Source organism: Barbus barbus (assembly GCF_936440315.1).
Source record: "Barbus barbus genome assembly, chromosome: 39".
In the NCBI taxonomy this organism is placed as follows: Eukaryota; Metazoa; Chordata; class Actinopteri; order Cypriniformes; family Cyprinidae; genus Barbus; species Barbus barbus.
In genome coordinates this window covers 11,068,815-11,091,892 of record NC_136717.1, presented here as the reverse complement: position 1 = coordinate 11,091,892, position 23,078 = coordinate 11,068,815, and the positions used below count along the sequence as shown (strand labels likewise).

At 38.1% G+C, this 23,078-nt stretch overlaps 1 protein-coding gene across 1 annotated transcript in view; it reads right to left on the bottom strand.

Annotated features, from left to right (window-relative positions):
* Window positions 1-1,359: 1,359 nt before the first annotated feature.
* The window catches only part of LOC306858282 (thyrotropin-releasing hormone-degrading ectoenzyme-like), a gene marked incomplete at both ends in the record, with an annotated part of 118,434 nt that continues 96,715 nt past the window's right edge, over window positions 1,360-23,078 (bottom strand). The window contains 7 exons of the mRNA XM_079398728.1: window positions 1,360-1,503; window positions 2,522-2,603; window positions 2,841-2,981; window positions 8,061-8,228; window positions 13,114-13,221; window positions 13,433-13,530; window positions 15,248-15,395. Coding sequence (XP_079254854.1) covers window positions 1,360-1,503; window positions 2,522-2,603; window positions 2,841-2,981; window positions 8,061-8,228; window positions 13,114-13,221; window positions 13,433-13,530; window positions 15,248-15,395 — 889 coding nt within the window. The remainder of the gene's footprint in view (window positions 1,504-2,521; window positions 2,604-2,840; window positions 2,982-8,060; window positions 8,229-13,113; window positions 13,222-13,432; window positions 13,531-15,247; window positions 15,396-23,078) is intronic.

Genomic DNA, 23,078 nt, shown 5'->3' with positions numbered 1-23,078 from the left:
TTGAGGTTTATCTTGCACGTCAAGCACACGGTTGAGCTTCTGTCATACTAATGAGATTTATTTGTGTTGATCAATGGTTAAATGGGAATAAAAACTTAATCTGTTTATCATATAAAGCAATCGTGCCTCTTTAGAAGACAAAAATCATAAGAAAATATAGAAATATCTTTTTAATTCCAAAGATAAAAGGCGCATGGGACAACATAAGGGTAAATGGTGACAGAATTTTCATTTTTGGATGAACTATCCCTTTAATTCCAAAAAAAACTTAAAACAAATCAAAACAAGCAAAGAAACACAAAAAAGCCACATCAATGACCCATGTGCTACTTAACTTAACTATAAATATATACACATAAACCAGCTTACATGTATATGCATATCCTTCAAGTTATATAATTATGTGTCAATATTATAGAATCTCCATCTTCAATCCACTACTGACCCAAGACAACAGAGATAGGCACCTTTAAGAATTCCTTAATAAGCATCGACCCATAATCAGACAAGCCTGCATGTGTTTGTCCATGATAACAGACAAATGACAATGGCTTGTTCTGGATCCTCTCATGGCCTGCAGTTGCCTTTATTTAACTGATTGATGAATGTTTGAAGATATGGCCTCATTTGATATCGTACAAAATATAAATCAATAAAACGGTGTGATTGTGCAAGGAAAGCAAAGAGCAGCTTATCTCTGAAATTTAAACTTTGAAAAGCGTTTCTGTTCCATCTGAGAACAGCTTCAGTCTTCGGGGAGGGAATGCAGTGAGTAGACAAAGTCCCTTCATAGACATTGTCTTTCTTTTGTAGTTGTCAAAAGTACATGTGCAGCTCCTAAATTTGACTGAATTGGGGAAAGACGGAAATTTTCAAAAACTACTTGTCAAGATTATGTTTTAAAAAGAATTTATATTTCATTTTATGAGTACAGTTTGGATAAAAAGAGGATCAAATCAGGTTAAAAAATTATTTAGCAGTCTAATCAAGCCAATCCACATGTATGCTCTAGTGTAAAATAAAACTTAACTGGTTCCTGTTAAATCAAAAATGCTAATTTCATTCCATCAGTTAATATACTGAGAGATGCAATTTCTTCAATTAATTTTCTACAAGTTGTCCTTTTCCTCCACCTTAAATTGTATATTGTGCAGTGACTGGGCCGGCCAAAAGGGCAGCGCTGTTCTCTGTGAATTCGTCTTGGTCTGTCAGTGCTTGGTTGTTTCATAAACAGCAGGGAAACAGAAGTTCAATTTTGCTGTTTCTCAGAGTCCATAAATGTTTTATTTTTAATTTCACGTAAGTATCCTCACGTCTCTGGCCTGGAAATGTCTGATAGGGTTTCCATGCTAATAAAGGCTAACCGTCAAGAGCTTTCTGCAGCCACCGGTAAAATTGTTGCTGGAACAGGACATGCCATTTTACATTAGCTTGAACAATCTCAATGGCTCGAGCGAATGCAGGTGCTGACTCTCCCCCGCTGGTCAGGATGAATTCTTTCAGCTGAGGAAAAGAAGATAAACAACAGAAATGATTAACATTATCATTAACACTGTCATTGTATTGTGGCTGATATATCAGATGTAGAGAGTTTGTGTTTATGCGTGTAAGTGGCAACTTCCTCAGTGACACAGAATATACGATGCATTTACATGAAAATACCTGACATGTAATTTAGCAGATAACAATGATGTTTATGATAATGAGGTGAGGGAATGCATTTGAAGAAAACAGAATTATCAGTGTTTTTGTTATTCTGAGAGCAAACGACACTGCCTGTCAAAAAACAAAAAGCAAAACAGCTAGACTCTAACATCAATTTAGGGCATAAAAATCTAATCTAAAAACTCAATTTTAACAAATAACATGTTACGATGACGATTCCCAATTCCATGAGAACTACATGAATGAACATGCACGGGGATTCAGGATTAAAGCTGCTCTTTTGCTCCTGAACTATCACAAAATTGCTGTTTGTTCATAGAAACTTTTAAAATAAAATAAAACGCTTGTTTCAAACCAACAGCGTTAAACATAATGCTGATTGTTCATGAATCTGTGGATGAAGTGCTCTGGCAGCAGCTGATTGTCAGTGACAGTATGCTAATGCTCTGTTTAAGAAAACACTGAGGGGGTTCGTATTATCTCTGTATGAATGATAAATTGTGGAAGGCGAAGTCAGCTGGATGAGAAAGTGCTGCGCTGCAGTGAGAAGCATCAGCAGTCTGTGTCCTCTGGGACTGAAGCTGAATGAATTTGAATAAGTGAATATACGTTCCATTTCCTGTAATAAGGTTAAGCAGCTACAATGAGGAAATAACCCAACGAAATGATCCAGAGCACAATTCTGCAGTCTTCAGAGTTTACTTTTGCTCATTTTCTCCATCTCAATAATCTGCTGACCAACGTTTGTTTGTAAGTAATGTATTAATGTTCCATGAAGATTTGTCAATAATTCATTACTGTTTTAGTTTGATTAGAGGTGTACAAGCCTCAGGATGATGTAAAAGTTCAGCCTCACCTCATTCAACTCGGCCTCAGTGTTGAGAAACTCTGTCACACCGCTGATTAATTTTGAGTTCATAAATAAGGCCTCTCCATACCTGCCAATGAGAGACACTGTTATTAAAAGCATTGGAGCACCGCTTCAGAGAAGCCTAGAAGCAAACAAACACCAACAGATATTTCCCATGATGCTCTCGGCCCTCCAAACACAAACAAGACACAAAATAACATTCACAAATAAATATCTTATGAGAGTGCGAATGTGAAATTCATATCAGGGACTGAGAGGAAGGTTAAAATCACTGATAAACAGAGATGAATAAAGCCGCATTCACCTGGAATTCAATATGTCCCACTTCTCGCGGAAATATCTCCACGCTAAATGTCTTCCAAGCGGATTGCGGCCCACATGTATGATGACATCGATCACGTCCTGATCCGGCACCAGGTCAGAGGTGAGGGACAGATTCAGGAGCCTGTGGATATCAGAAATAAATAGGTTATGTTAGTTTGTCATAATATTTGTTATATCTTTACTAGTTATGCTTTTCAAATTAAATTTTGTTATCCTATGCTAGTTTTAAGGTTGAGTAAATCAGAAAAGGTTGAGTAAATCACAAAATGCATTATTCCTTGCCGTTTTCAGCAAAGAGAGCTGCTGACAGGCCTTGCGAAACACAATTATTCAAATATGTTTTCAAGACTGAGTCAGCATCTTCAAAAAGTAATTAACCTGAAAAGCCCAAATCAAATGCAGATAAAACCATTTGCTTCAAATTGGTGCGAAATGTCAAGTACATGAGAAAGGAAGAAATAGGAAATGAGATGTTTCACATAAAGACGCCGCCATGATGCACAAGATTCAATTTGCAAAAACATGTGGGGTAATTGCTTCTCTGTTCTTTGGTGTCTTATTACAGTTCAACCGCTCTTCTGGGCTTTTGACTTCATGCGTCGCCGAGTCACTTGTAGCACCTTTTTCTTTTTTTTTCTTTTTTTGACGAACACCCTGGAGATTACTGCCACTGTGACAAAGCTCACATCTATGTGCGGACGGCAGCTTCACAGCTTGCAAAAGTGACATCTCCAGCTTCCTCTAAGGACAAGTGCGAACAAGCTTTCAGAGGAGTTCTTCTGCTGAGCTCATTCTCGAATCCCTTTTTTAAAAGTTCACACTTAGAAATTCTGAATTCGGACTTGTGTAATTGATTTCTAGCAGGTATAATTGTGGCAGTGTGAAAACATCGGACGTTGTCAGCATAGCTTGCCATTTTCGTTTGTTCATGACTGATAATGCCACCATAAACTTTAGCATGTACAGAATAGCATGCTATCATTCTACTGTCTTCAGTGTATAGAATGTATACTGTGCACAGTATGTACATTTCCTATATGTGAAGGATAAGTACTACATTGGCCGCAATATGGTATACAACCAGAGCAGCATGGAATACTGTGTCCTACAATGCAAAGCACTTGACCTGAACTTCAATTTCCATTGTGATGAATGAACAGGAATTCATTACAGTGGTGATTTCAGTCTCTAAGGCTGCAGGAACATCTGTAGGTGAGCAGTCAGAGCGGAAGTGCGGTCAGCTAAAACACACACACACACACACACACACGCACAGACACACATTCCAGTAGTGGAGAGGAATTATCTTCAGCCCATTGGATCACAACATACATCAATGAAAGAAGTAAAAACATTGAGGAGGGACATGCAATTAATTTCATGCCATAAAAATCAATACTAAACACAGGCCCCATACACCCCATCCTTCACTCCAAACACAGGGCAGTTTTCTCTGGGGTAGAATAAATATCACAAACACACGCACTCATACACGCATGGAAGTTGTGGCCTAATGGTTAGAGTTTCGGACTCGTAATCCAAAGGTTGCGGGTTCGAGTCTCAGGCCGGCAGGGATTGTAGGTGGGGGGAGTGAATGTCCAGCGCTCTCTCCACCCTCAATACCATGACTGAGGTGCCCTTGAGCAAGGCACCGAACCCCCAACTGCTCCCTAGGCGCCGCAGCATAAATGGCTGCCCACTGCTCCGGGTGTGTGTTCATGGTGTGTGTGTGTTCACTGCTGCGTGTGTGCACTTTGGATGGGATAAATGCAGAGCACAAATTCTGAGTATGGGTCACCATACTTGGCCGTATGTCACGTCACTTTCACACCGCTCATCTGGGACAGGGGGCTTTGCTTGTGCATACTGTGTGAAATTGAAATTGAAGTGTGGCTGAAATCAATGAACTGCTTCTATAGGTCTTCTCCACTCTTTTACGTCAGACACTGGAGCAGATGTAGATGCCTGAATGTTGCAGTCATGAAATATTTCAAATTTTCCCAGTCTTTGGGTTCCTGGGGGCTCTGAATGACATTAGCATCACTTCAAATACAGGCAGATACCTGACCTGATTGTGTAGTTTGATACTTAAATGGCTTTTTAAAGGAGAATCATTATTAACTGTGTAATTTAGACTGGATTAGATTTAGGGTTTAAAGAATCACTCCTTTGAGACCTTATTTGAGGAAAGTACTCAGACATTTGCACCTTTGAATCATGATGGTGATGTTGAACAGTGCCTGATCTTTCTGAAATTACACTGTTCATGTAGACAGGAATAAAGTCATGGATATGCCAATACAAATCCAATTGGGCATATTGGATTTCATTGATTTCATGGATTTCATGGACTACATGGGGGAAGTCGTTGCCTAATGGTTAGAGTTGGACTTGTAACCCAAAGGTTGCAAATTCGAGTCTCGGTACCGGCAGGGATTGTAGGTGGGGGGAGTGAACGTCCAGCGCTCTCTTCCACCTTCAATACAATGACTAAGGCACCCTTGAGGAAGGCACCGAACCCCCAACTGCTCCCCTGGCGCCGCAGCACAAATGGTGTGTGTTCACGGTGTGTGTGTGTGTTCACTGCTGTGTGTGTGCACTTTGGATGGGTTAAATGCAGAGCACAAATTCCGAGTATGGGTAACCATACTTGGCCACATGTCACGTCACTTTCACTTTTTTCACTTTCATTAGGGCCGGTAAGGAGTGGGTTCCTGTTCATTTATACACACATCGAGAGATAATTATGGGGAGTTATGAACAACATGCCACAGATATGAAGTTGAAAGAGGAAGGTATTTGAAACTTCCCGATTAGACATCATTTACTTCAGAAGCCAAATACATAATTAGATCTTCATTATCTGACACAAAAACAAATCTCATAATGAATGAGAGATATTTGAAGTATATAACGCAACACCAAATCCCCCTAGGCAGCAATGATTCATAAGGTGCTACGTGCACATTGAACAGAGAATACAAAAAAAAATCATTTCATGGGAATTCATTCAACAATATTAAAAACTCTCAGAGGACAGTCAACAGTTGTAGTTTTTTTTCTTTGAGCTGATATAAATTCAGTTACAGTTTCTTAACACCGATGTGGCTATCACATCACGCTAATTCTATGCATTGTAGTACTAGGTGCCAGTTTCTAATTAGCATGTGAGTATTGTAAGCGCCTGTGTTTTTCTAACAGTGAAGTCTGGCACTTTCAACACCACCACATCACTACTGCACGCCACATCATTTACTAATATTCAGATAATTTTGTGTTGTGGGGAGAAAGCTTTATTGGCCTTTTCTTGGCATATTTCTCAAAAAAGTCAAGGTAGTCAATAGCTAGGTTTCCATCACCCTGTTTTTATGCGCATTTTGAAGGATCGCATCAGAAATTAGGGATGGAAACGCCAAATATCGAAAACAAATTCCTTTAGGTTGCAAAAAAGTTTTTATGCTCGCTTGAGGTGGTTTTTGACTTGTGTGAAAAAGAGTTAATGCGAATAATGGGAGATGGAAACAGATTTACAGAATAAATTCCTGCATGCGCATTAAAAATGTCATGTGGCGTTGAGCGATGGGACGGCATAACGGACTGATCTCGTTGAACAGCATGTTGTTATGGTCATTTTGAAATGCCTGAGCAAAGGCAGGTAGGTATCCAGAGGTATCCATCTCTGAAAGCAATGACCACATTTTTGTTTCGTCTGCTTGCTCTGAGGTGCAAGTAATTTATTATATATGAAAATTATTGGCTTTTCCTTATTTTCTTAGTGATATTTAATGGCAGGAAGTGACAATTTTGTTCCTCTTTTATTTGTTGGATGGAAACGTTGCTTATTCACAAATGTTTATGCGATTATTACAATTTTGTTAAAATTTGCAACTTTGGATGGAAACCCACAGCTAATGATTCCAAGATGTGTTTTAGAACAACCAGCCAAGATGTTCTAGCAGCTCACTGGCTGTTTGTCCAGGTTATTAAACACCAAAAAAGCTTGATCCAGAAAAAAAGCTTGATCCAGCTAATGGCAATAATTGATCTGCTTCAGTCACTAAGAAACCAAATTACTCTGCAATCTGATTGGTTGAAGGGAATGTTCAGAATGTCCAGAAACACATAAAGTGCTATTTAATAAGCCACCATCAGAAGCAGGATGACCTTCCAAAATTTTGTTCTGTAGGGAATTATGGAGGTTCCTGAAGATGATTTTGTATTCATGGTTCAGCTGCATGACTTTCAGATGTTGTGTTTAGGTGTATTGTGTATGACAGTACACAATACACAATACAGAGTCATGGATCACTAAGACTGAGAAAAAAACTCATTGATTTTACCTTCAAAGAAGGCAATTACCACTATAGAAAAAATTAAAATGTTCCTTGTTGACTGTAATGTGATGAATAGTATCTAATCAAGAAGATGAAAATGCATGGACGTAAAGCACTGAGATGTGTGCTTAGCTTAGTGTGGTGCTATTTATCTTCTTCCTCTAGGGAGGCAAACCACATCCCTCTCAACAGACTCACACTGAAGCCGTCCCACAGGAATCAGCCTGTTGAGTGCTGAACACTCATTGCAGAGAGGGGTCATGCTGGGTCTCTTTACATGGGAATGTTTCTTTCTCTCAGTGTATCCATAAAACAATGACCAAATGCAACAGAAAAAATGGAGATGTTGAATTCACAGTAAATCCTGAGAGAACTGCTTTAGAATATGTGTGGGCTCTGAGATCCTCGTCTACTCTGGACAGGGTGTAATCCGTCACCGTTCTCATCCTGCTATTGAGTTGGGAAAGGATTTAAGACACCGTGAAGACTTGTGGGTAAAGCTCCTACAGCAGCCACTGTCTTTACTGCCTCATCAGAGGAGTGAGTGCAACTCTGCTGGCTTGAGTGACATGATGTGGAGAAATGGATTGAATGGGATTGCTTCATGAGGTATAGTACACTGCAAACTAACTAGTGAGTTATAGTCAGGTGTGCCATACAGAGACCCCCAGACACTTCCTGCTGTCAATAAAATGGCAAAAACCTCTCAATACCATGAAAAAGTGAATGAAGAGGTTGGTGGACGGTACTGAGATTCCAAGCTAAAAAGAAGCTAAAACTTTCAGCTGAGACTGATTGATCAATGTCTCATGCTACAGTGGCTTGTTATTGGAATTTCTTTAAGAAGTTTAAGAACATTAACTGACCTGTTAAGCAAGAAGATGTTGTCACTGCAGGTCAAGGCCTCCAGAAGAACCTTCTTCTCAGAGATGGCCGTAGAGGAATGAAACTTCATCCAGATAAACTCCCACACGTCCTCATCCATCAGAGAAACACCTGTGCAGTACACAATGTCCCGCACATTGGGTGGAATCCTGTGGGGTACACAAGGTAAATATTCACAGCTAATCTTAGTATTTAAAAACTTGTATTTAACATTTACAACTGTATTGACGGAGCCAAAATCTTTTTTACTATTTACCATTTCTTTTTATATAAATACAAATGATCGACTTTTAGAGTCCAGGGAAAATAGTGAAAATGGTGATACACTGATTAACATATATGCACACTGACTAGTGCATGCGATTAGCATTTCTCACCGTGACTAAGTCTGTTAATTTAATGTTTGCTGGATAGAAGACCAAAACATTTCAGTGAAGACACTGAAAATAATAATAATAAATAATACATGCTAATTTTAACATTTAAATAGTCATAATTGACTATTACAAATGTATTGATGGAGCCAAAAACTTTTTTTCCCCTTTCACATGCTTTTGTTTTGCAGGGATTGTTCACCTAAAAATTTAAATTTGTTTACCTGCTTACCCCCAGGGCATCCAAGATGTGGATGACTGTTTCTTCAGTAGAACACAAACAAAGATTTTTAACTCAAACCGTTGCAGTCTGTCAGTCATGTAATGGCAGTCAAAGGGACCTATGGCTTCCGCGCATGTGTCTATTATGCCAGAGCACATTGATGCGTCACGCACCGGATGTTGAACGTGCTCAGGACAGTTGGGCATTGCGGTGGATCATAGGTAAAAAATGGTATAAATACTGTTCAGTTTCTCGCACAGACCGATTGTTTCGTGTCCTAAGACCTCAATGTATCGTCACGAGCCGCAGGATTTAATTTGGTTTTGTCTGTGTATGTTTTTTTGACTCTCAAAGCTGTGGTTCCCATTGACTGTCATTATATGATTGACAGACTGCTACGGTTTTAGTTACAAATCTTCATTTGTGTTCTACTGAAGAAACAAAGTCAACTACATCTTGGATGCCCTGGGGGAAAGCAGATAAACATAACATTTTCATTTTTGGGGGAACTAGCCCTTTAAAAAAGGTAAAATAGTTAATAATATCAGAATCAGAATTAGCTTTATTGCCAGGTATGTTTGCACATACGAGGAATTTTTTTTAGTGACAGTAGCTCCACAATGCGACAGAATGACAGCAACAGGACAGGACACAGATATTAAAAAAATAAAATTAAAAATAAAAATAAAATAATGTATAAATATCCAAAAATGCACAATGTGCCAAATAGCACAAACACAATATACAAAATAGACAATTCAGTATGTACATGTATGTTAGGTGCAAATTTGAAATGTGTGTAAAATAAAAATAAAAAGTATGATAGTGTTGTGTGTTTCTTGTTTATTGTTAAGAGTTCAAGTGTTCATGAGATGGATTGCCTGAGGGAAGAAACTGTTCCTATGTCTGGTCGTTCTGGTGCTCAGAGCTCTGTAGCGTCGACCAGACGGTAACCGTTCAAAGAGGGAGTGTGCTGGATGTGAGGGGTCCAGAGTGATTTTACTAGCCCTTTTGCTCACTCTGGATGAGTACAGTTCTTGGAGAGTGGGGAGGGTTGTACCAATGATTCGCTCAGCAGTCCGGACTACCCTCCGTAGTCTTCTGAGGTCAGATTTGGTAGCTGAGCTGAACCAGACAGTTAATGAAGTGCAGAGGATGGATTCAATGATGGCGGAGTAGAACTGTTTCAGCAAGTCCTGTGGCAGGTTGAACTTCCTCAGCTGGCGAATAATGTCAATACATTGATTAGCATATATACAGACTGAATGCTACAGGTGATTAGCATTCCTCAAGTCTGTTCCTGTTTAGGCCTAGATCACATTGTTTTCACACCTTTTTAGTTTTAATTCTCAAGAATTACATTTTCCCGAAGAGAGCATTTTTCACAGCAGGAATTTGTTACGTCCTCAGGGTTGTTGAAAGATAGCACATTTTTAGTCAATGTTTCACCTCCAGAAGAATCAGTGAAAAACTGTGAGTGTATTTATAGATGTTTTTATTTGTATGCTTCTGTGAAAAGTTGACCTTTCTTTTGCTGTTTCTTCTATTCATTCAAAATGTTGAAAATGCGCGAAATATCATTTTAAATAATAAGGCACTCTTAGATTCAAGTGATGTTCTCCTGTGTGCAATCACTTCTTTCACAGTGAAAAAATGTCCATAATAACACCAGCTGATCTGATTCGATGATCTTCAGTGAGCTCATCATTTAAGTGGTGATAATTTAATGAAATTATTACTGCAGGCCTCCCAAAGTGAGACACAGTGCAATATATATATTGTTTAGCAACATATCGGTCATAAGTAAGAGCCCTCCGTGGACCCTTGATATCATCTGGCTATAAATCTCAGAAAAGAATAACCGTCTAAAGTAGAGCTACACAGAGACAAACGCATCTCAGGCTGTGAGGCAATGCATGTAATATTCGTACAGGAAGAAGAAATAACATTAAACCTCTGGAGGAGCCGCGGCGATACAGTGACTGAACTTTTGATTTGCTCAAACAAAGCGCAATAAAGACCTGCTGATTCTGGATGAGCCGTCGGAGCCTCTGGGAGTTTTCAATGTAGCAATGTAGAAAACGGCACCTCCAGTAAGATATGAAATCATGTCACAACCAATTGGCTGCCATTATGTCGAGATAAAATTCATGAATTTTATATATTATCACAATAAAAATGGGCGACAGCACAAACCATAAATCTAGTTTTGACTTCTATAACTTTTCCTACTGCAATCTGAATATAAAGGTTCAATTTTCTCAAATATTTGCCACTGTGGAGAAGACATGTTTATAATAAAAGGCTGAAATGAGATTTTGTGTCTGCAATGTGTCTGCAAGACGCTTTTTTCTTGAAAAAGTATTTTACATTGTATTTATTTACAATAGAGATTTAAAAAACTGTATTATTAATTCACTATACAAAAAATTCAGCTGGACTGGTTTACTTTAACTGGTCTTTAATTCCAGTTTTCTTTTTTAAGGCTGTGGTTTCCTGTTTATAATCAATAAAGCACATGAAACGGATTTGTCAGCGTTTGTCTTTGGTTGTACAGTGATCTGAAGCCTGTCTTTGCAGCTCATAAACGCTGCTGGGTCAATCCTGTGACATTATCATCACCTAAACCATAAAAAGACATAAAGGTCAAACACATTCCTCTTTTATGATGTGCTCATCCCTGAATATCAAACTGAACAGATTCTTTTTATTGTCCCAGTTGGACTGGAGGTCATTTTTGAAGAAAAGGACAGTGAAGGACACATCTGGCAGATCCAGACTTCTGCATCGGAGGAAAACGGCACCATACAGTTATGACATATCCATAAAACGCAAAATGTAGTTAAAACTGCCAAAATTATACACAGTAATAAGTATCAAAAGGATGGTATAGCTAATGACATAAAAACAATGTAGAAAGGCAGGTTAATCTCTAGCAAATGAATATTAGAACAAATTTCTTGCCATCTGTTGACTTTGACAGTTGTACAAGAGGAACTAAAACATTTTTAATCTGTTGTTCTGGATAAAAGTATCTGCTAAATGCCATGTAAAAAATATCTCAAGTACGAGTGCTTTCATTAGCTCTAAGTCTCTGTCAGTGGATTAGACTAACCTGTCCACATGATGACACGTCTAGCAGGAGTTATTGTGTTCAGTACAGAGACTTCCTGTCTATTCAGACACGATCAGAAACCTCTCACTGGAATCCATGGGGTAATAATTACAGAGCCACTGCCAGAGCAATTGAGCAGTTTTGTCTCAAAGGAGTGGAAAATCTTTGACTGAGCAGGTCAAACACTGGCTGAATCCAACTCAACTAAAGTGTGTATTTCACATGTTGAAAGCAAAATATTAGGTCAAAAAGCTTTTAAATTGAGCAGCCCGCTGTTATTAGAGTCATGTTAGAGACCTCAGAAGAAATTAAATGCACATTATATGAAGCCAAGGTCAATATGTAACACATTTTTTGTGTAATAAAGCATTTGTGTGTGTATTTAAGTTCTATCTGTCAATTTTAGGGCTCAATTTTGAAAAAGCCAGCTAGCAAATTTCCAATGCAACTGAAACATAGGTAAGGCTGGGAAAGATTTGGCTTTCCCCCTGGCCACAGGTCAGAAATTAACGAGGGTTTGGGGCAAAAATTTGCCACTAAATTGGACAACAAAATGCCACCGCATGGTTAAACTAAATATTATACACGTTGTGAATAAATTGAAAATGGATTGAAAAGTGTCAGTTGTGGCATTAAATTTAGATCTGTTCATCTTGCATCATATACCTTTATGCATGTTTTTACAGTGTTGCACATTATAACCTATCACACATGATTCTGTTTAGCTTATGAATGCAGAGGCCAATCAGAGGCGTTCAGATTAGTCATTGCTAACCATTAGGTTATGTACTTTTAGGTCCACCCTCCCCCTTATTTGACTGAGATTGCCAGTGTGCACTATATACGTGGTCTTTACATACTGTGTTTGTAGGCATGCGGCCAACTTTTTGGCTCAAAAACAAAAAAAATAATTTCCTAAAAGCTGGGCAAACACAATATCTTGAGCAGAGTAAGAACACACACCCACGATCCTGTTTATTCTCCATTATGGTCATTAGTCCCTGCCGGTGGCATGGTGTGTTTGACAGTGTGATACTGCATACATGAATGTGAACATTGCTGTGGGAAGCAGGGAAAACAAATTAGATGAATAAATGTGTGTTGCCATGGACACTTGGAATAAAGCTCCTACTGTATAAATCTTGGCAGGGTTGAACATAAAGAACAATAACCAGTCATATTTTGCAATATATTTGTATGAGTTTAGCAATAAAATGCCAGAAATTATAATGTATCTGTTGTGAATGTGCATCACATTCATTTTTTGTACACCAGGTCACACCTGTGTGTAGGTGTGGGTGTCATTCTGTAAATTTTCTCACCTGTTCTTGTTGCTGGAAATCCAGTCTGAAATGAGAGAAACAGCCTGCCGGTGACAGTGTTTGTTTCCAAAACTGCAGGCCAGCATCATCACCTCTCTCTGTAGCTCTCTAAGGAAAAAATGGGAAGGATACCAGCAGGAAAGTACATTAGCAGGAATTTAAAGATGGAGGAAGGGGAAAAGGAACAATTAAATACTGTCTACTGAGGTCATTCCCATCTCTGAGGTGGAAAATATCTGACTCACACTTTGCAATTCGGTGTCCATATACGTTTATAACTGTAATATATAATTAAAGAAATATGAAATTCAAGACTCACTCGGTTTGATAAGCCGCCTGCATGAAGGAGCCTTCAGGAGAAGTGGCTGGCCAACCCAACTTGTGATACTTCGGTTCCACCTGTCTTAGAACATAGTCCTAACAAAACAAAACAAAAATGGAAGCAAAGAAATTATCAAAACAAAACAAGAAATACAGCAAAATGCAAAGTAAGGAAAAACAAAAGTGCATAACAAAAGGCAGAAAAACAGTTAGTATGGTTGCCATGTTGAGACCAGGATTTAAATTCTTATAGTTTGTTTAATTGTTTTGTACTATATTGCATTGTATACAGTATAAGTTCGTGTGTGTGTGTGTGTGTGTGTGTGTGTGTGTGCGTGTGTTTTGACTCGCCATACGGTTGGGGGAAATGTCACAGCAGGTAATGTCATGGCTAATTTAGCATGACTGCTCTCCTTCATGCCCTCTTACTGAGACGAGTGAATGATCACAATTAGACCCTGCTATGCCGCACTTCAATTCTTAACACACACTTACACGCATAAAAACACATAAACACTTGTAGAGGACATTGTTTTCCATACTGTGGTGGACCTTCAGCTAATCAGGTGCTTTTGTCAAGCTGTTACTACAAAATTCTTATTCTGCCAACAAATTAATCTCAGTTTGACAATTAGTGAAAATACACTGGCCAGCATAGACACACACGTTTGTTTTTGTGAATTGTGGGGACTCTCCATAGGCGTAATGGTTTTTATACTGTACAAACTGTATGTGCTATTGCCTTACACCAACCCTACACCTAAACCTTCCTAAACTTTGTGCATTTTTACTTTCTCAAAAAACTCACTCTGTATGATTTTTAAGCGTTTTGAAAAATGGGGAAATGTCCTCATAAATCATGTTCTCCTTGTAATACCTATGTCATACCCATGTCATTATACAAATTTATGTCCTCATTTGTCACAAAAACACACGCACGTGCACACACACACACACACACACACACAGGGGTTTGGTATGGCAGGTTGAAACACCTGGTCACATGACTGAAGGCTCCTGACTAATCTGCTCCAGCTGTTTCCTGTCTTGCATTACATTCTAAACATCTGCTCTGTCTCACAGTAAACACAGTGATGGGCAGAAATAGACAGAAGATGCTATTAAATTCATCACACTCTCACTGCAGACAATAAAGCGGTCGTCCATTACAGAGGAGGGGCAGAAATGACTCATGCACACCGAGGGATTGTGGGTAGGCGTTTGAGTGATATTCTGAATAACAGAGTGATAAATGAATATGAAAGCAGGTGGACAGGTAAGCCAGGGAAACAGAGAAAGTGTCTGACACTGTCACATTAGGCTGAGTTCAGAATGGAGAACTAGCACACTGCATACTGCGTAGTATATTTAAAACATAAAAATGCTCATAGTGCTTGTTTTGGTATAAAACTTTTATATATTCTTTTAGTATGTCATCTGGTTATAACATGCATGCAGAAAAACGGCATACTTCGTATAACATACATACTGTAGCGTATACTGCAGAAATAGTATGAAAAGTATGGTATTATGCCATTTTGAACATTGCCAATGTGTCATAATCAATGGTGGAGATGTCACTCTGATTTTAGTATGTATGAGTTTATAAAATGCTGCAGCAAACAGGCATTGTGTCTGGAAATATTTTGGACTGCTGTTTTGGATGATGATCAGAGGAAGTTTTGAGTTCGATCTGTCTGCCGGTGAGTCGAGTCATCTGAGATGTGCTGCTAGATATCAGCTGTGTCTTTCTTATTGCACTAGTCAAGGTTAAAATACAACAGACAGCAAACTGATCTGAGATCAGACTCACGCTGAACAGGCTGTGGTCTTCAGTGCGGTCCAGGAGTTTGTCCAGCTGGTAAAGAGCTCGACTAGCAGCATGCCACGGCAGAAACTCAGTCTCCTGAGACAAATATGAGATCATCTGCAGGGGGACGTTTTGGGGCAAATACCCCGCTCTAGAGAAAAGAAAGCAAGCATGAGGATAAGACACTAGCAGCTCATTTTTACGCATATTTCCCCTTTGGAAGACACATCGTTAACATTTGATTACAAACAGTTCATTTTGTTCATTATTATTCATTTAGAATAACTGCCAGGCATTGTGCCTTGTGTGGGGAGTCATAATGTGCTGTAAGAAACAAAAAAAACAGCTTTTCCTTTACGGCTACAGTCGTGTTCAATTTGCATAAATCCATAAAACATAAGTTTTCTTCTAAAACACAGACATGAGCATTAACAGCACATATTCACTGTCATTTGGAGCGGCACATCAAATCCCTGATGTTCTTCAGCAGGACCTTGGGCTCTAGTCAAATGAGACTGTGTTTCTAGGCCACACATCGGTACCTCCTCCATTTATTTTCATTCCATGTTTCCTTCTGACTTTCACTTCAGTTTTTTAGAAACTCCCACAAGTGTCTCATGAGAGTGGGGAAAAAAACCAGAAGCGGCCGACATCCTTAGAGCAAAAACACAAGAGACACGAGAATTTCCAAGAGTCTAGAATCCAGCGAATGCTTTGGTTTTTGCTAAAGCACACACCTTTGGCCCCCCAGAATACCTTGGCACCGTTCTTGAAACCCAAGCATCACAGGAATGAGTTTTGCATACCCAAGCAACACTCAAAAAATCTAGTTGAGATTATATTTATGTTCCACCTGCACTGTTAAAGGCCTTTCTCTGACTCATAATGCAGGAAATTAATCTTAATTTCTCACAATTTCATGCAGGGCACATAAGTGCTCCTTATCAGAGGTCAGGCGAAAAAGGAAGTGATCAGACTTGAAAACGGACTCATTAAATTCAAGAGGACAGATTCACCCAACACTCATTTAATTGGGACATTAATCACAGTTACTCACAGACACCCACTGTTACCCAAGGAGGTTTTTAACATTTTCAGGGAAACTGATTTGCATTCACATTAGTAGGAGACAATTGAGGCTGTGAAGAATTAAAAACAAACTATTTCAACATTTCCATGGTGAAGCGGCAAAGGAATTTAGGATATCAGGGAAAGATAAATGAATACCGTTGAACTAAAAAGAGTTTTATCTCAAGGTGTTCAAAGAGGTTTGTGTCTAATTGAGACCAGGAACCATGTTCTTCTTCATTTGAACAGCCTGTTAATATACTACAGAAGGAAGGAACGTTTTTAAATTGGATATCAGCGTAACATCTTTGCTCAGTGATTTAAAAAAATCCAAAATATTCATAAAACAAAAGCAAAAACTCAAAAAGGAATAACTGACATTCAGTGCAGACCTGAAGAGTAGCTGCACCTTGTGCAAGTATTAATTTTTAATAATTTTAATAATTTAACAATTTGAAGTCAATAATTATGCTATTACCATGATTAACACATGAATATGTGTTTGTGTCAAAACATGTTCAGGATTTTGTGTCTAAACCTTGAGTTGAACGACTTGCATAAGCCATTGTTTGTATCCAAGCTGTCGTTAACCAGAATAAAGGATTAAACTGTGGTCTAATGAGAAATAATTGTATAACAATAAACAATTAATAAGCCTCTAATGATGTCAAGACACTTGAAACACTCATCGACTATCATTCTTTCACACTAATTAAATGGAAATATTCAATATATACTTTCCTGATTGATGTGTGCACAAGACATGAAAGATGCAGTCTTGACACTGAGACAAGCACTTTTCTGTCTTCACATTAATTATAGTGTTTCTCAACACTTTAATACACAGTTGCATACAAATTACTGCAATTCCTGTATATAAACACACACACACACACACACACACACACACGCACACATTCTGCTCAGCTATCCTTGTGGGGACTCTCCATAGGCGTAATGGTTTTTATACAAACCGTATTTTCTATCACCCTACACCTACCCCTTGCTGGAAACGTTGTGCATTTTTACTTTCTCAAAAAACTCATTCTGTATGATTTCTAAGCTTCTGTACCCATGGGGACCTCAATTTTGGTCCCCACCATGACACGAGTCCCCATGAGTCTGTGTAAATTCAGGTTTAAGTCCCCAACAGGATATATAAACCTGTACACACACACTATATGTGTGTGTGTATACTGTATAAATGCTTTACTATAGCCTTTAATAGAAACTATTAAAGTTTGTATCAAATATTAAAGTGTGGTTTTTCAGAGGAAAAATAAAGCATATGACATAATGGTTGTCATTTATATTTAGAGACACTTCCATTATTACCACATTCCAACAGCAGTGGCTGGAATAAGGCCATTTAGTTTATCCTTTTCATAAAAACATCCCTTTTCTTTTTTTCTTTTTGCATTATTCAGGGGAAATATTCATTAAAAATAAAAGAACACAACATGACCATAAAAATATGATGAGGCACTGACGTTTTCCCTGCTGTTGGTGAGCACAGTAATGAATGAGTTGATCACTCTCATGCTTATGGGATGTGAAAACACACACATACACACAAGGTCAGCAAGTTGAAAATAACAGTATGTGGCTCTTGAACACATAGGGAATTGTTTTAACATGATTTACACGTTGAATTATTTAATCTAAATGAAAAGGCTGTTTCATTTTTAAACAAGGCAAATGTCACTGACATTGAAATAACTCATGAGTAACATATCAGTCTCCTAAATAAATCATTCTTCTAAATTGGCTTGTAATTGTAGCTCATTTAGTCAGAGCTTTAGCAGAGCATTTCAAACAGGCCTATTAAGAAGCTCCATCACTGAGACTAAGAGTCAAATGAGATCTCACTATGTGCATACAAAATATTGTGTCAAAGGAAAATAATAAAATATTCTAGAAAAAGTCGAAAATATTCTAGCCTCGTTCTTTAGTACTTTCTTGCTTTTGTATGAGAAATGACAGAATTGTCAAAAGAAGTTGTGCTGTTTCACAAGTGCCACAAACAAACCTTCTGTCTCTATGGCAACAATCTGCTGATGATGCTAATATCAGGTTAGAAACAAATCAGCATTTCTATGGAAGTTCAAACTGTTGTGAGTCAAGACAAGTAGCTGGTGATCACAGTAATAACAGCAACTGTTAATTGCTTTAATTTAGTTTAGTAGAACTGAAGCTACACTCAACATAAGCTGCTAATTTAACACTATAATGTGTTGATTGAATGAATGAATGAATGAATGAATGAATGAATGAATGAATGAATGAATGAATGAATGAATGAAAAGAGGCACACACTGGACAATAAATGTTTGTAAAACTGTAACTTTAAACAGCTGATCACTTTATGAATTGACAGCCTGTCAGCTAATCTTCAAATCATATTTATTTATTTATAAATCTGGGGGCTACTAGTAGTTCTTAACAGCCGGTAACTTAAAAATGTTAGAAGACAAAGTGAAAAAGTACATTTCAAACCCCGTTTAACGTATTTCCTGTTTGTCTTCCTTGTTTTTTTGTTTTGTCTTTTAGTTTGTAGTTTGCCTTGTTTAGTTCCTGTTCTTGTTTCCCCTTTTAATCATTGATTGATTCCACCTGTGTCTTGTTAGTCTTATTATGCCAGTCTATATAAAACTTTGTGTCTCCATTTGTTACTTGTCTTTCTTTAGTGGTTTGTTGTGTTTGTGCTGTTCTGTTGTCTACATTTCCTAGTTCCCAGTCTTTTGGCTATCTGTATTTTCAGTAGCCTATATACACTCAATTTAATTTGTTTTCAATATAAGTTGAATATGACCAAAATCTTTGTAGAGCTGGGAATAGAGAATATTCTAATAACTTTTGTGCTTTAAAGATGCAAAAGCTATGCAATTAACCCACTTATTATATTCATTAATTAATAATGCACTTGAAATATTATCTTTATTCTTAAACTAGGCTTCATTAACACCAGCTTTCTTCTCCTCAGTTGATCCAGTAATTCATAAATAATACAATAAATTCATAATAATACCATAAAGGCTGACTGAGCTTTGTGAGGCAGTATTGATCTGTGAGTGACTCCCATGAGAATCAGGAGCATTTAATTATTAAACATCACTCGAGTCAGCAGCGCCCATTCAGTTTCCTCAGCCATATCAACACTCTTCATCATCCCTGTAATTTACAGAGAAATTAGACATTTTACACATTGTGATTAATGATGATGCTCTGTTTTTAATATACATGTTGGCATTTTCGCTTCTCAAGTACGTAAGAGCCAATAACCTCCTCTACAGATCTGAGCCCTGAGGTTGAACAAGACATGCTGTTAACATCCGCTCTTATTTATTAGGATTAGCTGTAAACAACAGCAGAGAGAAACAATATGTACAAACCTGACTGAAATCAAACGGAGCCCTCTCAGTTATCATAGCCTTGCCTTGCGTGTTTTCCTTGTTTTTTTTATATTTGCCCATGTTTCCTGGATTAACCCTTTGCCTTCCCGTTCGGACTCTGTTTGCACCTCGTTTGGATTATTGCTTGTGTACCTGGATTATCTCTCTGCCTTGCCCTATTGGATATTGTTCGCCGATCGTCGACCCACACTTGCCCTAGGATCTCTCTTGTGTCTTGCCTGTGCCATATCTGTTTGCCTGTGTATTGACTATGTTTATAAATAAAGGTTTGCACATGGATCCGCACGTCTCACGTCTTGTTCTCCCCATTACAATTGCCAGTTGACTGAATCGTCATGCTTAGAAAACATATGTGGCCAAAAACACAATTCTCCACATCAGAATCAGAATCAGAATGAGCTTTATTGGCCAAGTATGTTTACACATACAAGGAATTTGTTGTAGTGACAGAAGCTCCACAGTCCCCGAGAATGATTAAAACAGAGTCTGGGTGTTGTTGTTCTGTGTCTGTGATCAGATCAACGAGTTTCTGTAAAGCTGTGTCACGTGTGCTTGCGGTGGAATGTAGACACTCACGAGAATGAACGAGCAGAACTCCTGCGGCGAGTAGAACGGCTTGCAGTTAATGAAGAGTGTTTCAAGATCTAAACAGCACATCTTGGACGTGATCTTAGTGTCCATAGGAGAGCTGTTGCTCTCTGATAATCGGCCAGATTGCGCTGTTTGTTCTGATCGCGCGCACTCTAAGGGCCGCCGGCAGACAGTACAGGTGCAGTCAGTTTGGGGTAGGTCTGTGCGCTGTGCCATGCAATGAGAGCTACCATACTCTCAAGAACTATAAACTGTCACATAGATACCTGATTGGGCAGATAGCTGGTCAACTGATCAAAAAATAGGCACATGTATTTTACTATGGCACAGTAATATAGTAATAATTTACTACTTTCTCCTGTTTTACTGTTGATTTCCTCTTTTCCTGATCATTTGGAATGAGGATAAAAAGACAAAAAAACAACAACAACATGCAAATAAGTTTAAACATCCATTCAATATCTATTATTTCCTGAATATTACTGATGAACTGATCAAAAAGTAGGCTACTGTTCACATGCGTTTTACTACTATATAGTATAGTAATATAGTAATAATTTAGTACTTTCTCCTGTTTTATTGTTGGTTTCCTCTTTTCTGATTATTTGGAATTGGGAGAAAAAGACAAAAAAAAAAAAAATCAAACCAATTCAATCTACTATTTCCTAAATATTATGAAATTCAAGAGGGCCACCCCTGATGACGTCATAATATGCAAATTAGATGAGTATATTTACACCCCACATAAACTTTCGGTCATGCCCAACATTTTTCTAATTTACAGTAAATCTCTATCTTTAAGCCTTTTCAAGCCACAAACTTTTGAAATCTTGATGTCAAAATCCAGCATTTTTTTCCAAAAAACCCTGGCGCCTAAAGGGTTAAAGTATTGCTTTAAATTACGTATTAATATTATATGTAATAAACCTTACATTTATTGGTGGAGAATGCGGGCAGATTAATCTAAATTGTGAGCATAAACCAAGTATTTAATCTTTTCCTATTGCCGCGGATGAGAGACGAGACTATAGTGTGTGTGTGTGCGCGTGCGCGTGAGTGACATCAGCTGCGCGCGCCCCGCTTGAATGAATGAAGACAGCAAAAGAGCTTCTCAAACTGCAGTAAGTGAACAAAGTTAGCATCTGAGATCGTACAATAAGGTCGAAATTGAGCGTGTTCCTCTCTTTCTGTAATGCCTTGTTTTATAGTTGAAGTGATGTCCTGCGGGTTCCAGGTCAGTCAGTAGCTATTCTCCCGAATCTCAGTCTGTTAGCAGAACGAAGCTAAACTGCAGTGATTCAAAGGGAAATAAATCAGTGGATAAAGAATAGTTTTGAGCGTGTTCCTCAATCCTATTTGTCAAAGCCTCATTATTATTCATAGTTTGATTGCCAGTGCGTGTTCCATTGTCAAATCATCTATGACTCCCTCAGTTAAACATTAGACAATAACGCTTGTCTGTTTGTGTAACTGTCCACTAAGTGAAGTTAATCTCGCTCAACACTGCGTGTGTCCGGGAGATTTTAATGGGAGTTTTTAAAAAAAGCTTTATCAAGTAAAGTTTAACTTTGAACCAACAGCGAAGAAACCTGTTGTGTTTATGTGTCCAGAGAAACTGGCACGGCTTCTGATACATCACTGTTTCCCCTGCAGCACCAAGCTGTTATTTTAATAAGTTTAACTCTGAACGAACTGAGAGTTTAAGCGCCACATCGCAGAACATCTAAAAGCGGTGTTGTTTATTTGTACAGTGTTGAAATGCGCTGACATTTCATGTAACATGCTTAACTGTACTGGAATGCAACAATTCATGTGCTAATCCACTAGAGTTTGTTTTGGTTTCCACAGTTACGATCGTGACACGGAAGGCTTAACCTACGTCCGGAGCAACTTTGTACTGCGCACGCGCAGCACATCGATGCTGATGTAAACAAACTCATGCTGTTGCTAAGCTAACGAAACGGTTGTTTACCTGGTACAAGTCTATGCTAAAGATTAGCCTCAAAGGTTAGCAGTTAGCATTAACCTCCAATACAGTGTGTGTTTGAAAAGCTAAAGTGGTTTAACCCTTTAAACACCTCTCAACTAATAGACTTGTTGGTCTTTCTTATTTCTCTAATTTCTCACTTCTTACCACTTATTTGCATTTTACTAGAAAGGGAAATACGAGTTCACAATTATTAATTGTGCCAAATTCAAAATTTAATTAAAACATTAAATTTATTTGGAATCATTCAAATTTCCCTCAGATCATTTCATATGATCAATACTTCTAGTATTCTATTCTGGGCCTAATCATTTTAGACACAAATAAGTCTTGAACTTGGAAAGTTTAAGTAAACTTATTCTATCTAATCGATTTATTACCCATATTAATAGATTCTATTCAGACTTATACTCACTCATTACTTTATTGCGTTTTATTCCCTCATTCTTCCTGTTTTGGTTATACACTTAGCCACTATTTTTATTTACTGATTTTCTCCTTTATTTAATTTCAATTTTTGTTTATTTTTGACATTTATTAATTTTCATTTTACTTTGTCTAACCTGAGCCTTAATAGGAGACAGGGTTATCCGTCACTACGAGTCCAAATAAATTTAAGAGACAAATCTCTTTCACCAAAATTTTATTTTTGTTGATTAGTTGTGGAGCAACTGACAACAACTCGTAGTCGGCATAACTGCTTGCTAGTGGACCCAATCCACTCGATTTACTGTCTCTTTCTCTTCTCTCCTGTTCTCTCCTGCTTTCTTTCATC